A 14,303-nucleotide genomic window follows, 5' to 3' on the forward strand; every position below is an offset into this window, starting at 1 on the left:
TTCGCAGCCCAGGAAAATCGACTCGCAGAGCTAGCAGGGAGCTGCAAATTCCACAATCAACTGTATGGAGAGTCCTACGAAAAAGGCTAGTTATGAAACCTTATCGTCTGAAATTGGTTCAAGCACTGTCTGCAGCTGATAAGATTAAAAGAATCAATTTCTGTGATTTTATCCTTGCTCAAGTGGAAACAGATGAATCTTTCATTTCAAAGATTGTGTTTAGTGATGAAGCAACTTTCCACACTAACGGGAAAGTCAACCGTCACAATGTCTGTATATGGGGCACTGATAATCCGCGGGAAACAACTCGGTATGAACGTGACTCGCCTAAGGTGAACGTTTTCTGTGCCATTTCAGTCAATAAAATTTTTGGTCCCTTTTTCTTCGAAGGTGCTACTGTAACTAGACTACAGTATCTGGAGATGTTAGGGAATTGGCTGTTCCCTCAGCTCGAACAAGAAGCACAACAATTCATAATTCAGCAGAATGGAGCGCCACCACATTGGCACTTATCTGTCCATAACTACCTGAACGTCAACTACCCGAGGCGATGGATCGGCCGCCAGGCAGCCCGTGACAGAGCACTTCATCACTGGCCTCCAAGAAGCCCTGATCTTACCCCCTGTGTTTTTTTTCTTATGGGGGTATGTTAAGGATATGGTGTTTCGGCCACCTCTCCCAGCCACCATTGATGATTTGAAACGAGAAATAACAGCAGCTATCCAAACTGTTACGCCTAATATGCTACAGAGAGTGTGTAACGAGTTGGAGTATCGGGTTGATATTGCTCGAGTGTCTGGAGGGGGCCATATTGAACATCTCTGAACTTGTTTTTGAGTGAAAAAAACCTTTTTAAATACTCTTCGTAATGATGTATAACAGAAGATTATATTATGTTTCTTTCATTAAATACACATTTTTAAAGTTGTGGTATTCTTTTTGAATCACCCTGTATTAAGTAAAAAGTGGCATATTGTAGACTGAACTGATTATAGTTAGTAGTTGTTGCCAAGGTTTGACTAAGTCACAGCTACGAGTGTAGTATTCAATGCATGCAATATACCTTATCATAACAGCTACTGAGCAATGGTCTCCCATTGGCTAACAACTGGGTGTTTATAGTTTTTTGATAAGTTTCGCTATAAGACGCTAGTAACTTATGAAGTGCAACATTAGCTTGGTACCAGTCATGAATGAAAAGTCAGCGTCTACACCCACACATTGTGATACACAATAAGGAGGGGGGAAACACTTTGAATGAACTATCTGAATGGGATGGAATCGTTAGATGTTTGCATGTACACATAAACAAATGATTAAAGTTTCAGAAATATTGGATGATTTGCTCAAGAAAAGAGCTTTACAAATAGAGCAAGTCAGTAATGTGTTGGTCCATGTTTGGCCCTTGTGCGAGCAGTTTTTCAGCTTGGCATTGATTGATAGAGTTATCAAGTGTTCTCCAGAGGGATATCTTGCCAATTCTGTCCAATTGACACGTTAGATGGTAAAGAGAGATACAGAGATCTTGCTGGCCCAGGTAGGGTTTGGCAAGCATGAAGATAAGCAGTAGGAACTCCCGCAATGTGCAGGTTGGCATTATCTTGCTGAAATATAAGCCAAGGATGGATTGCCATGCGGGGCAACAAAGTGAGGCATAGAACATAGTTGACATCCTGAGCTGTAAGGGTCTCGTGGATGGCAACCAAAGGGGTTCTATTATGAAAAGAAGTGGCACCCAAGACTGTCACTCCTGGCTGCTGGACCGTGTTGCAGGTGACAGATTGGTATCCCACTGCTGTCTGTGGTGTCTCCAGACATGTCTTTGCTTATCATCAGGACTCAGTTCAAAGTGAGGCTCATAACTGAAGACAGTTCTACTGCAGTCAATGAGATTCAAGGCTGAAGATGTGTCTGGGAAAGCCCCAGACAGCAGTGGGATACCATCGTGAATGTCGGCCACCATACAGCCTGACATCCAGCAGTGATAGTCTGGGGTGCAATTTCTTTTCATAGCAGGACTCCTTTGGTTGTCATTAGCAGCTTCTTCACTGCACAGTGGTACATAAACAATATTCTACACCCTGTTTTGTTGCTCTTCTTGGCAAGTCTTCTTGGTCTCATACTTCAGCAAGATATTGCTCACACGCACAAGGCAAGAATTTCTACTGTTTAGCTTTGTGCTTGCCTAACCCAACAGTGGCCAGCAAGTTCAGCAGCAGGCCTCTCCAACCATCTTGGGATTTTGATGATGTAATGTGCTAGTTGGATAGAATCCACCACAGTATCCCTTGGGAGCACATCCAACAACTCTGTTAGTCAGTGCCAGGCTGAATAACTGCTTGCACAAGGACCAGAAGTGGACCAACACATTATTGACTTGCTCAATTTGTGAAGCTTTTTCCTTTGAGTAAATTGTCAAAATTTTTTGAAATTGTAATCGTTTGTTTGTCTGTACATGTGCATCACATCTACTGATTTCTGCCCTGTTCAGATTATTCCTTCATAGTCTGTTTCTTCGCCCCCCCCCCCCCCCCCCCTCCGTCCCGTCCGCCCCCCTCCGTAAAGTCGCGAGTCAATACACAATAGCATTTATTGCACTACTTTGCAGTACGGCTCATAGCTTTGGAGCCATTGGTGGTGACAGAAACAGCCGCTTGTATCTTCGCGTGATTCATTTGCACCTGTCGCTAGCCTAGCCGTGGAAAGCGGCACCTGTGTCAATTAGAGCGACAGAATATTCAGGCCCCTAAGAATCTAAATAAACTATATAAAATATTATTTAATTTAGTTAAAAGTCAATATACTGTCCTTTGCTATTGAAAAGAAGATTGTGTAAAAATCTCAGCTTTCTATCTGACATACTTTTAGAGTTAGAGAAAATTACCTAAAACACCCCAAACCGACACTTATAAGATTAAAGTCAGTTAGGATTCATAGCAGTTTGTCTTTTAGTATCATTTGGAATGATTATTGAAGCTCACTAAATGGCAGAACAATTTTTTTTAGATTTTTTTTTTTTTTTATTAAGAGTGTTCACTGTTTTTCATTTTCGTAACATAGAATTCAGAAAGATTAATATTTATTTAATAACTATTTGTTTTGTTGTGTGAATAAATGAGTGAGTGAGAGAGTGTATGTTGAGAGTGTGTATGTGGCAAATACAAAAAAACTTTAATGTTATCTCATGTTAAACATTACGTAACTATGTCATGGAAAAGTGTTTAGCAAGCAATTTGCAATGAAAAATGTAATTTCCCCACCGTGCTGATAATGTATGCCCAAGGGTACTTAATTTTGTAAGAAGGCAGCCAGAATAGCCATTTACAGAGTAATATTTTTCTACAGTTCTTTGAAGATTAGTTTTCGTTTCTTTTCTTCTTTTGGCTATATTTAAGCTTTCAACAAATTTTGTATGATACAAATAGAACTGCCTAGGTAATTGACATAGAATGATAACTCCATTTGCATGTTAGGGGAAGAATTTTGGCATGGTCAGAATGCATGGACAGGTTTTGTTTTCCGGTCACTGTAGGTAGCATGCAAACTGCAAGTGCTAAACTCCAGTGAATAGCCTTGCAACTCTCTTAAAGGAGTAAATGGTTATATTTAAACCAGCATGCTAGTGTGAAAATGACTGAATTTAGGGCTTCAGGCTCTAGGAAGGGCAGTTGTAATTGTTCTGTCGTTGATTGTAGCTTGACATGCAGTAATTCTCCTCCAGAAACAAAGTTGTTTTCCTTTCCAAGTGAAAAAGCAACACACAACTAGACAGAAAGCTTGGACCACAGCACTGAATAAGAGAATACATCTGGTGGTAATCAGTAGTCCCTTGCTAAACGTTTCCACACTTTTAGTCATCATTTCATCAATGGTGTGCTCACAAGAGAACTCGACAGCTGAGGCTTTGTATCAGTATTGCTCGTGACACCAAAATTATCTTGGATGGAGGATGCAACAGATGATACTATTGCAAGGTGCAAATGAAGAAAAGGGAGGAACAGCAGGAAAGAAAAACCTTCAGGGAACTACAATATTGTATTGGTTTACGAATCTAAAACATCCCAAGCAAGTACCCTGACAGTGTGTAGTAATATAACTACTTTTAATGATGTAAACATAAGCTTTTGTAGTTTAAAAGATAACTGGGAGGCAGAAGCTCAAACATTTTGATGCTATTTTGCAGAAGTGCATCAGTACCTTCTAAATTCTGTGAGCACTATAGTAGCATCCACGTGATTAAAAATATTATTCCATTTTACCCTTTTACAAAATACTTCAGTTACTTACAAAGATCTGAATATTTGTGGACTTAAATATAAATCAAATTTGAACTATGTCAAAAGGATAGGTTGCTTTGAATTGCAGACAGGCACAATAAAAAGACAGCTAAAAACTTAAGCTTTTGGACGCAAATGTTCTTCCAAACTGGCATGAACACACACACACACACACACACACACACACACACACACACACACACACACACACACACCAATGCCCCTACATGCTGCCGGCTGGATGCACAGTGCTGCATTTCAGCAGGTGGACTTGGGTGTGGTGTGGCTTATGTCGTGTGGGATGGGTTAGAGAGTGGGGGGGGGCAGAGGGGGGGAGGTGGGAACTAGGGAGAAAGATTGGGAGTTAGTGGCTAGCGGCTCGACGGGGAGCAACCGGTTTGCCAGCTAGGAACGAGGGAGGGAGATAGGGGCAAGCAGGAGCATGGGTTAGGCATGTGATGTATGGGTGTTGGAGCAGGTGGTGAGTGGTGTGCACTGAACATGGGATGTAAGTTTGGGAGGCAGTGACAGGTCAGAGGAAGGTGCAATTGTAAGGTGGGAGGAGGCATTTTTGGGTCTGGAAACTGAGGCCAGGAGCAAAATATGTGTTGTGAGGATTGTTCTCATCTGTGTAGTTCAGAGAAGCTGGTGGTAGAGGGAAGGATCCAGATGACCCAGGTTCTGAAGCATTGCACATGTTGTGCTCAGCTGCATATTGTGCCAATGTGTGGTCAACTTCATTCTTGGCATCAGTTTTGCAGTGGCCAGTCATCATGCTGGACGGCTGACTGGTAATCATATCAACATAAAAAGCTGTGCAGTGTTTTCAGCAGAGTTAATATGACATGGGTGTTTTCACAGATGGCCCGGTCTCTGATGGAGTAGGATAAGCGTGTGACAGGACTGAAGTAGGAAGTGCTGGTTTCATGGATTGGACAAGTTCTGCACCTTGATCTTCCACTGGGATTTTACCCATGTTGTAAGGGGTGGTGTAGGGGTGGACTAGGATGTTGTGTAGGCTGGATGGGTGATGGAACACATTAGGAGGGATCGGAAGAACCATGACTAGAACATACTCAGGGGTAGTGCCTGTCTGTGAAGGTTTTGGTTTTCACATTGTTGTTATTCCATTCTTTACTTTCATTGTATTCATTTGAATTGTGTTATTTTGTAGCTATGTTTAACACTCTAACAATCAAAGCAATCTGCGAGGATAATAAGTTGCTTCTGCATACAAATCTTACTGGCTCTTGCAGTTGCTTAGGCCGCAAACTTGTGGAACACCCCTATATTAAGAGAAGTACTCAACGGAAAGAAAACATACTTAACAATGAGTACAAATCAGGTTACTGGAATAAATGAGAAATATGTGTGTGTTAATTTTAATAATCCAATAAATTCATCCACTTAGCATCACATAAATTGCTATTTTACTCAGTATTGTACACCACTCTGATATACATGTGTTATGCTTACAAAATGTACTTAACGTGAGCCATCAGAATTGTGTCCTGTTCATACCCGTACTGATACTGGAAAGACTGATGACAGAAAACTAAAAACTTGGACATTAAGACAAATTATGCACGAAATTCAATCTGTGATGTAATATAAAAAGGTTCTAGCAGTTTTTGTGCTGAAAAAATTATTCCCCAATTAAAATGTAGTAATATTCAATAAAAATAATAAAATATGTTTTAGATATTACACTGTATTACAGCCTTCTTAGCCTGGGCTATAATTCCTCTTCTTCAATTTGTCTTCTCGGACTGTATTATTTGACACTTTAGCATATCATTTACATAGTAGGTTACACATATGCCAGGTGTAACTGCAGCACTGCAATATGATGCTAGTATTTGTCTCACACTTCATCCTCCTTTTTCACATATTGCATGTAATTTTTTGAAATAGTCCTGTGGTTCCCTACACCACATACGGCAGTCAGCTTTTCTGTCTTATAACCTGTAGATAACATTTATTATTATTATTATTATTATTATTATTATTATTATTATTATTATTATTAAGGTTAAAGTGACAAGCTTAGCTCTTTTTAAAAACATTATGGGTGGACACAAACTGGACTGAAAGATATGTGATTTGTATAGACCGGTTCTGTAAGAGTTACCTCATGGAATATTCAATATTGTACTTTAATTTTGAAGAATTGATGCAGAGATCCTCACCTACCCATCCATATTTATGGTACCTGCAATTGCCTAAGACAAATGCTGAGCTGCTCTCTTTGAAAAGTATACAATCTGTTTCCTTCTGCATGCTTGGAATTGTTGACAAGACATTACAAACCTAATCTTTCTTCCTCTCCTCCTTTTCAGGTTAGACTGCTGTATTGGAGAATACAACAGGCATGCCTTTATAACAGCACTGGTATTAGGTACGGGAGCTCTCATTTATGGCTCTATCCTCATTCTCACATCAGTATGCCGACCTTTCTTCTGGTTGGACTTTATATTGCTGCCATATGACTGCAGTGATGTTTATCATGACCTAGAGTAAGTAAAAGCTGTATCCAAACCGTGATATTTTTGATTACATAGAAATCGTTAGTTTCAGCATGGAAAATATTGTGTGTGTGTGTGTGTGTGTGTGTGTGTGTGTGTGTGTGTGTGTGTGTGTGTGTGTGTGTGTGTGTGTCTTATTAATTAAATAGTTGTACAGATGATGCATACTTCGGTCAACTGTGTAGTATGCATCCTGAGTTTCTAAGCACCGCTTTTCATCACTTGCCTTATGGAAGCTTTGAGAACTGTACTGGTCCGAAGGAAGTCTTGGTGCCTCTCAATATACCCTCATCAGTCAAAGAAAACCTTTAGGCATTATTATAGCGCATACATTGAAGTACAGTGTGTTGGAATAACAACGGTTTTGAGCAGCACATGGATTATTTTTTCTGGTGGAATGCAACATCACTGGTTTGACCTATCAGTTTGAAAATAGTCACATTGTGAAGAAACAGCTCTAGGTTCAAACAGTTGTGCACTAATATAGTATACAGATTGTTTCTCATTAACACAAACAATCCCATTTTTGTTCGAACAGATTTTGGGATTGCAGCTGGTCGTCATAAATTTCACTCCACGATGTTTCGACTGGACACCTGTCAGTCATCTTCTCGTGAGCCATCGAAGACTGACAAATACATTCTCCGCTCCATCTTATATAGCATGCTGATAGTGTTACTGCACATGTGTCAGAGTCACAGTGACAGAAAAACCACACTGTCTGGCAGCAGCACCCTCTCTGAAGGTACTGCAAGGATCAGCTGTCTTTGGCATTGCCGCTTGCTGCAGTCATCGGAGTAGTCTGGCGTCTTCGTCTGGAGCAAATCTCTGAGATGACTGGATTCTTTGCATTATCCAGTTGGTAGCCACTGTCACGGTTCATCAGATTTTCCGTGATGCATATTTCAATGGATCATTTATAGTGGAGTCCCAAAAAGGTGTTGCTGTGGCCAAAATTAATGTTTTGTCACACTCCTTTGAATGTCTATTGGAGATAAAGTATTATGCAACTGCAGACTTGCTGGATTGCAGAAGTCGGGTGCAACGTTTATGTTCTGTGCAATGTTCTTCCACTGTGCATGTTGTTTGTCGTGTATAGGCCATGCCACACAGACAAGGTACTTGGTAAATTCTTGCCTTATGCGACAACAAATTATCCTTCACTGATCCCAGCAAGCCAAAAATCTTTCATGGCAGGCAGAAAATCACTTTCACTTGAAACTTTCTAAGGATTCTTGCTATTTTGAAGGGAATGTTTCCAACAAAAGGAAGAAAAGCTACCGGCTTTGCTGGTGCATTCGCCTCTTTGTCCACTTCCTTGTTCTTGGTTTTACCTGAGAATGCTCTCTTAATTTGCCGTTTCGGGTATCCATTGTCTCTGAACACTGTCCTTGAGTGTGCAAGCTCTTCAGGTAAAGTATGTGCATCTGACACTGTATTGGCCCTATGTACAAGAGTTTTAAGCCTGCTCATGGTTTGGGATGGTTGATGGCAACTTGAAGAGTGCAAGTACAAATCAGTGTGAGTGAGCTTATGTATCCTTCCTCCATCATCTATTATATAATCCTCCATCAGTTTTACAGCAGACACTATGAAGCAGATTTCCTGAACTCTCATTTTTGTTCAGACTAATTACAGTGCTTGTGTGGGTCCGGGGTTTAGGATAGGCCCAAGGTATTCCTGCCTGTCATAACAGGTAACCGAAAGGAGTCTCGCACTTTTTGGCCCTATAAGTTCAGGTCCCATTTTATGGTTTGACCTCCCACTTTCCAAATTCTACAGAAGTGCGGACCATTTGGGGGTGGATGCCTTATGTGGTGCGCCGTATATCCAGTGTGCAGTTAGGCCTTTTGAACCTCATATTGTCCTGGATCTGCATCTCCACCTGCAATCCATTTATCAGGACAAGGAACGCATTACAGGGTACACCATGTACTTCTATAGTTCTCTGCCCTCTTTCGCCTAAGACAATATTGGATTTCTCTGCACCCAGCATCCAGCATGGTAACCAGTCCATTGTGGTGGGGCTGTCATGTATCCATTTGGTGGTAGCCCCCTGACAACATAGGGATCACACTCATGGCAAACACCATCATGCCAGGTGGCCTTCTCTGTGGCTTGGTGGCACCTGTGAGGAGAGCACTTGGTTGGAGTAGGTGGCATCAGGGTGGATGACCCACAATGAAGTGGACCAAGTCATCTTTTACTGTGGACCGAATAGCCCCAGCAGTCTGTAAGAAAGATAAGGTTGATTATAATGCTGATAGGTATGACCCTAAATTGTTCCCCTCCCTAGCAACACCAAGGGAGGAATGTAGGGCTACAGAACAATGGGATCCATATTTACCTTGTTACTTACTGTACAACAGAGCTGATACGAAGCCTCTACTTTTTGTCGAGCACCTGGAGGGATAAATTTGAGGAAGTGACAGTGCTGTCCAAAATGCACAACGGATGGTTTTGATTCAGACAGCATCCCCAACCCAGTCCTGGGTGTTACTCACCTGTGGCAAGCTGGGTGATATTCCTGTTTCAGTCACTCCCCATAAAAGCCTCAACATGGTCCAGAGAATTATTTTTCGTCACTACCTCCTGTTGCAGTTCGATGATGAGCTGTGTGCCAATTTAGAATGACAGCTGCTCATTTCATCTGGTGCATTTACAAGAGACCCAAAGACAATAGGGTTGCTACTGGTGTCTTCATCTTGGGCTTTGAGAGTGAGGCTAAACTCAAATATGAACGGTAAACCCTATTTGAATGCTATCTTCTTATGCTGCTGCCGTGACGGTGTCGCCGTCGATGATGCCATTATGCCCATCATCTAAGCCTGCCCCAGTGGACCCTCAGGGCTGACCATCTTCCTCACTCCTCCAGCTGGCTGGGGGCATGTCTTCTTCTGTTGCTCCCAAAGCTTCTACTTTGGGAAACCAGCCAGTGGCTGAAAGTGCCACTGGCTGCTGGTTGAAGGACTTCAAGGTCTTCCTCTGTACTTGAAGCTACTTCCAAGAAGCCCTCCCATCAAGCTCCTTAGGAGTGGAGAGAGGGCAAACTATCAAAGAAGAAGTCCGCTAAGAAACGGGAACCTACAGTGGTCCCTGCACCAGCACTCCCCCACAGCTTTGGTATGCCAATACTCAACCAGTGGCGACAGGTGATGTTGAGGCCTAATTTGCCTCCTTGGTCATTATCCTAGCTGACAGGAAGCATCTTTCTCCAGTGGAACTGTCGTGGTTTTTTCTCTCACCTGGCTGAGTTATGTCAACTCTTAAGCTGCACACCTACTTTTTGTATTGTCCTTCAGGAAACCTGGTTTCCCGCAATGCAGACTCCCACCCTTCATGGCTATCAGGGGTACTAAAAAAACCATCCTGCATGTGACAGATCGTCAGGTGGAGTATGCAACTGTGTCCTTACCTCTGTCTAAAACAAACCTGTGTGATCTTTCAAATGCCTTTAGAAGCTGTGACTGTCAGGGTGAGGACAACGCAGGAACATCTACCTCCCTCCAGATGGTGACACACCACCCCATGCCTTTGCTGCACTCATTTCGCAACTCCCCCAACCTTTTCTCCTTCTGAATGATTTTAATGCCTTTGTGGGGTGGAACCAAGGTTACTGGCTGTGTTAAAGACGTTGAGGACCTACTAACTCACCTTGACCTTTGCCTCCTAAATACAGGTGTCCCCACACATTTCAGTGTGGCACATGGCACTTACTCAGCCATTGATCTCTCGGTTGGAAGTCCTGGCCTTCTTCCATCTATCCACTGGAGAGCACATGACGATTAGTGTGGTAGTGACCAGTTTCCACTCTTCCTGTCCCTACCCCTGTGTCCCTCATCTCGACACTTGCCATTTGGGCTCTTTCCAAGGCTGACTGGGATGCTTTCACGTCCGCTACTGCGATTGAATTCCGATTGCATGCAACCATCAATGAGGTGATTTACATCATCACTAATGCCATTACTGCCACAGCTGAATTGGCAGTTCCTTGTTCCTCCAGCTGCACCTGGTGGAAGTCAGTGCCTTGGTGATTGCCGGAAATCCTGTGGCCATTAAAAAGCATAGGTGGGCCCTCCAACATCATAAGTGCCACCCCTCCCTGGAGAACCTTATTGCCTTCCAATGGCTCCATGCCCAGGTTTGCCTCCTCATCAAACTAAGGAAGCAGGAGTGTTGGGAATGCTATGTCTCCACCATTGGAATATGAACCTCCTCTCCAAGGTTTGGACCAAGCTCTGCCGATTTTACTGCCCAACCTGCAGTTGTACCTGGCATTTCCACAATTGGAGCTGTATCTGCCAATCCAGATGTAATCATAGAGCATTTTGCTGAGCACTATGCTCACACTTCTGGGTCTGAGAATTACTACCCCACCTTCCGTCTCCTCAAACACAGGATGGAATGACAACACCCCTCTTTTGCTCCACGCAACCTTGAGCCATACAGTGCTCCCTTCAGTGTATGGGAATTTCGCAGTGCTCTTGCTGACTGTCCTGACACATCCCCTAGCTCAGCCCACATCCATTCACAAGTGCTGAAGCATCTGTCAACAGATTCCCAGCACTGCCTCCTTGCTGTCTTCAACTGCATCTGGAGCAATGGTGGGAGACTATCATCATCCCAGTGGTAATGCCTTATAAGAACCCACTAGATGTGGATAGCTACTGTCCCATCAGCCTCACTAATGTTCTGTGCAAGCTACTCGAACATATGGTAAGCTGGTTCCGTCGCAGGGTAGTTTTCACCAAGGACGCTCCACCAGCGACAACTTGCTTACCTGGAGTCTGCCATTTGTTTGGACTTTTCCTGGTACCAACACCTGATTGACGTCTTTTATAGGCCTGTTGAAGGCCTATTATATGACTTGGCGACACCACATCCTCGCTACTGTGCATGAGTGGGGTCTGTGGGGGCCGTACCCAATTTTTATACAGAACTTCTTGTCACTCCACAAAGTTTTTGGGACCTCTGCCCAATTTTAGCCACTCTGCAGCAGACTTTTAACCTTCCCAGCACACTACCTACATTGTTGGTTGACAGTGCCTCAACAGCAGATTTAGTTTTATGTTTTATACAGGAGGGGGGTTATTATTGTACCATGTAAGGGTGGGTGTCTGGCCTTCTCTCCAAGGCCTTCACCCTCCCTCCATTTTAATGAACTCTCTGTTACCCTTACTTTGCATTTTGTTTGTTTTGGTGTTCATCTTTTTTCTACAAGTGCTCATCTCCCCCTCTCCCCCCTCCCCCTCCCTTTCTGGACATTTTAGTATGTTGCAGAGTGGCTGGCTCATCCTCTTTTATTCTTGTGATCAGCCAACCCAGACTATCTGCTCTTCTGCTCTGTGGTTTTAATACCTTCCTCTACTTTTCCTTGTGGTGTATGTTTTCTCCCTTTCTTGTTCGTTTCTTTCATTTTCTCTTTTGTTGTGGTTGCCCATTCCTTTTAACCCCTTTTACTTTCCCAAACTAATTTTGGATGTTGTCTTACCTTGACCCTTGTTTGCATCTGGAAAAAGGGACTGATGACCCCGTAGTTTGGTCCCTTTATACCACAAACCAACCAACTAATTGCAGAACAGCATGACAGTGATATGATAAGACTTAAATAGATGAAGCAACAGTGAAATAAAAATTACAGTTTTTTTTCATGGCAGAGAATTGGAAAGTATAGTGCCTGTGACGACTGTTGTTCTGAACAAATACTGAGAAACAGCTTTAGCCGGAATATACGAGACAGAATCAGCATACCAGTATTATTGCAGAGTTATGCCTATGCAATATTTAAGTCATCATGACTTCTAACTCAAGTTTCTCCATTCAAATTACAGTACCAAATCCTGTAAAGTGAAGTCAGGTGTTGGCACTGTTGATTTCTTAGTCCAGCAGCATCATTGATTCATGATGCTGCTTGTCACCCGCGTCTTGATGGGTTATTATTATTATTATTATTATTATCATTTTATGAGGAGGTAATGCAACATGGGTATAAGAATCAATGCTTAAAGCGTAATGAAGAAAAAGTGGTAATAGTGCTGGTACTACAAGGTTGCCAACTGTTTTGTTAAAAAAAATTATTTTACTGCATTTTGCTCTATGCTAACTAGTGGAACGTGTGTGTCTGTCTGTCTGTCTGTTTGTCATTTCAAGCCCTATTGCTTATCACTGTGGCAAATATGGCATCCGAGTAAAGCAGTGTAGAAATTGGATATTATTTTAAGTTTATTCATGACTGATTACTTCTGAGTAAGCAACATATTTGTGGAATTCTATGGATTCTTAGAATAAGAAATGATAAGAGTTTTTTGTTTCTTATTACTAGTAGAAATTATTAATTCTTGTTAAGATGGTCTCAGATTCCTAGTTAAGTCAAAAAAGTATTCTAAAATATTAACGTATAATTCTTAAGCAGGAAATGTTAATCATGACCTGTTTATTGCTCCTATTTGTTGCAGGATTGCACTGTGCTTTGTTTGTGCTTTATATGCACTGATTATGGCAGCATTCTTATTACCAATTCTTCTGCGGCATGGCTGGATGTTGACAAGGGACTCTTGGTCCCAAAAGCGATTGACATCCCCGCACGATTATCAGTTGCCTGTCGCATGAGATTGTTTCCAATAAGACTGTGATGGAAGGCTATCTACTGGAGTTGCCTTTGGCTACACTCCTTGGCCAGTGTGGCAGATAAGACAATAGCAGGAGTTCCAAGGACAGTAAACTTAAAATATAAAGTATTGCAAGAAAATTATTTCTGTTAACTGCAGAGTATTTTCAGCCTTTTACCGTCTAATATATGATTACATGGAAAAATAATTCAGAAGTAAGCTGAATACACCGCAATTGTTTGCAAAGGAGAACCAATGGAGGCGTTGAACTTCCGCTTTTAGATCCGAATACCTCTCATTGGGACATAATGAGGAGAACAGAGAATGTGTGCAAATTTCGGTAAAGGAGATGTTATGTCCAGAGACATGCTGATAAAATGGAGAAGAAACTAAGTGAACTTATTTGTATAGTTCTTCTATTTTTATACATATGCATCCCACTTTTCAACCAGTATTAATTGTAGGTTTTATTTATACACTCATCACAACATTCTAATTCTATTTCATTTCATATGTGTATGTTTTTCTTTGTACTTATAAAATGCTTGAGTTGAACCTTTAAAATACAGTACTTTACATTTGTTGTTCCTAAGGTTATCATATAACTGTCTACAATGTGTGTCTTTATTCATCTACTACTATCAACATAATTTCATTAAGCTCTTTTTGTCTATTTTTACCAGATAAATGACTAGCATAGAAAAAAAACTGAATGAGGTAAACATCACTGCACTAAGTACAGATTAACTATCATGACAAACCTGAGATTAAAGGGAATGGTGAACATTGTACATAATTTTTCTGTTGTTGATACTCCTTTTGGAGGAGCTGTTGGCATAACCGTGATACTCAAGTGAACCATTCTGTGATACGCAGAGAGAGAGAGAGAGAGT

General features: G+C 41.8%; 1 protein-coding gene across 1 annotated transcript in view; it reads left to right on the forward strand.

Annotated features, from left to right (window-relative positions):
* LOC126278339 (palmitoyltransferase ZDHHC23-B) overlaps positions 1–13,995 on the forward strand; it is a 74,760-nt gene extending 60,765 nt beyond the window's left edge. The window contains exons 4-5 of the mRNA XM_049978377.1: positions 6,617–6,793; positions 13,258–13,995. Coding sequence (XP_049834334.1) covers positions 6,617–6,793; positions 13,258–13,411 — 331 coding nt within the window. The 3' untranslated portion in view covers positions 13,412–13,995. The remainder of the gene's footprint in view (positions 1–6,616; positions 6,794–13,257) is intronic.
* Positions 13,996–14,303: the final 308 nt, after the last annotated feature.

Source organism: Schistocerca gregaria, chromosome 6, assembly GCF_023897955.1.
Source record: "Schistocerca gregaria isolate iqSchGreg1 chromosome 6, iqSchGreg1.2, whole genome shotgun sequence".
NCBI lineage: Eukaryota > Metazoa > Arthropoda > Insecta > Orthoptera > Acrididae > Schistocerca > Schistocerca gregaria.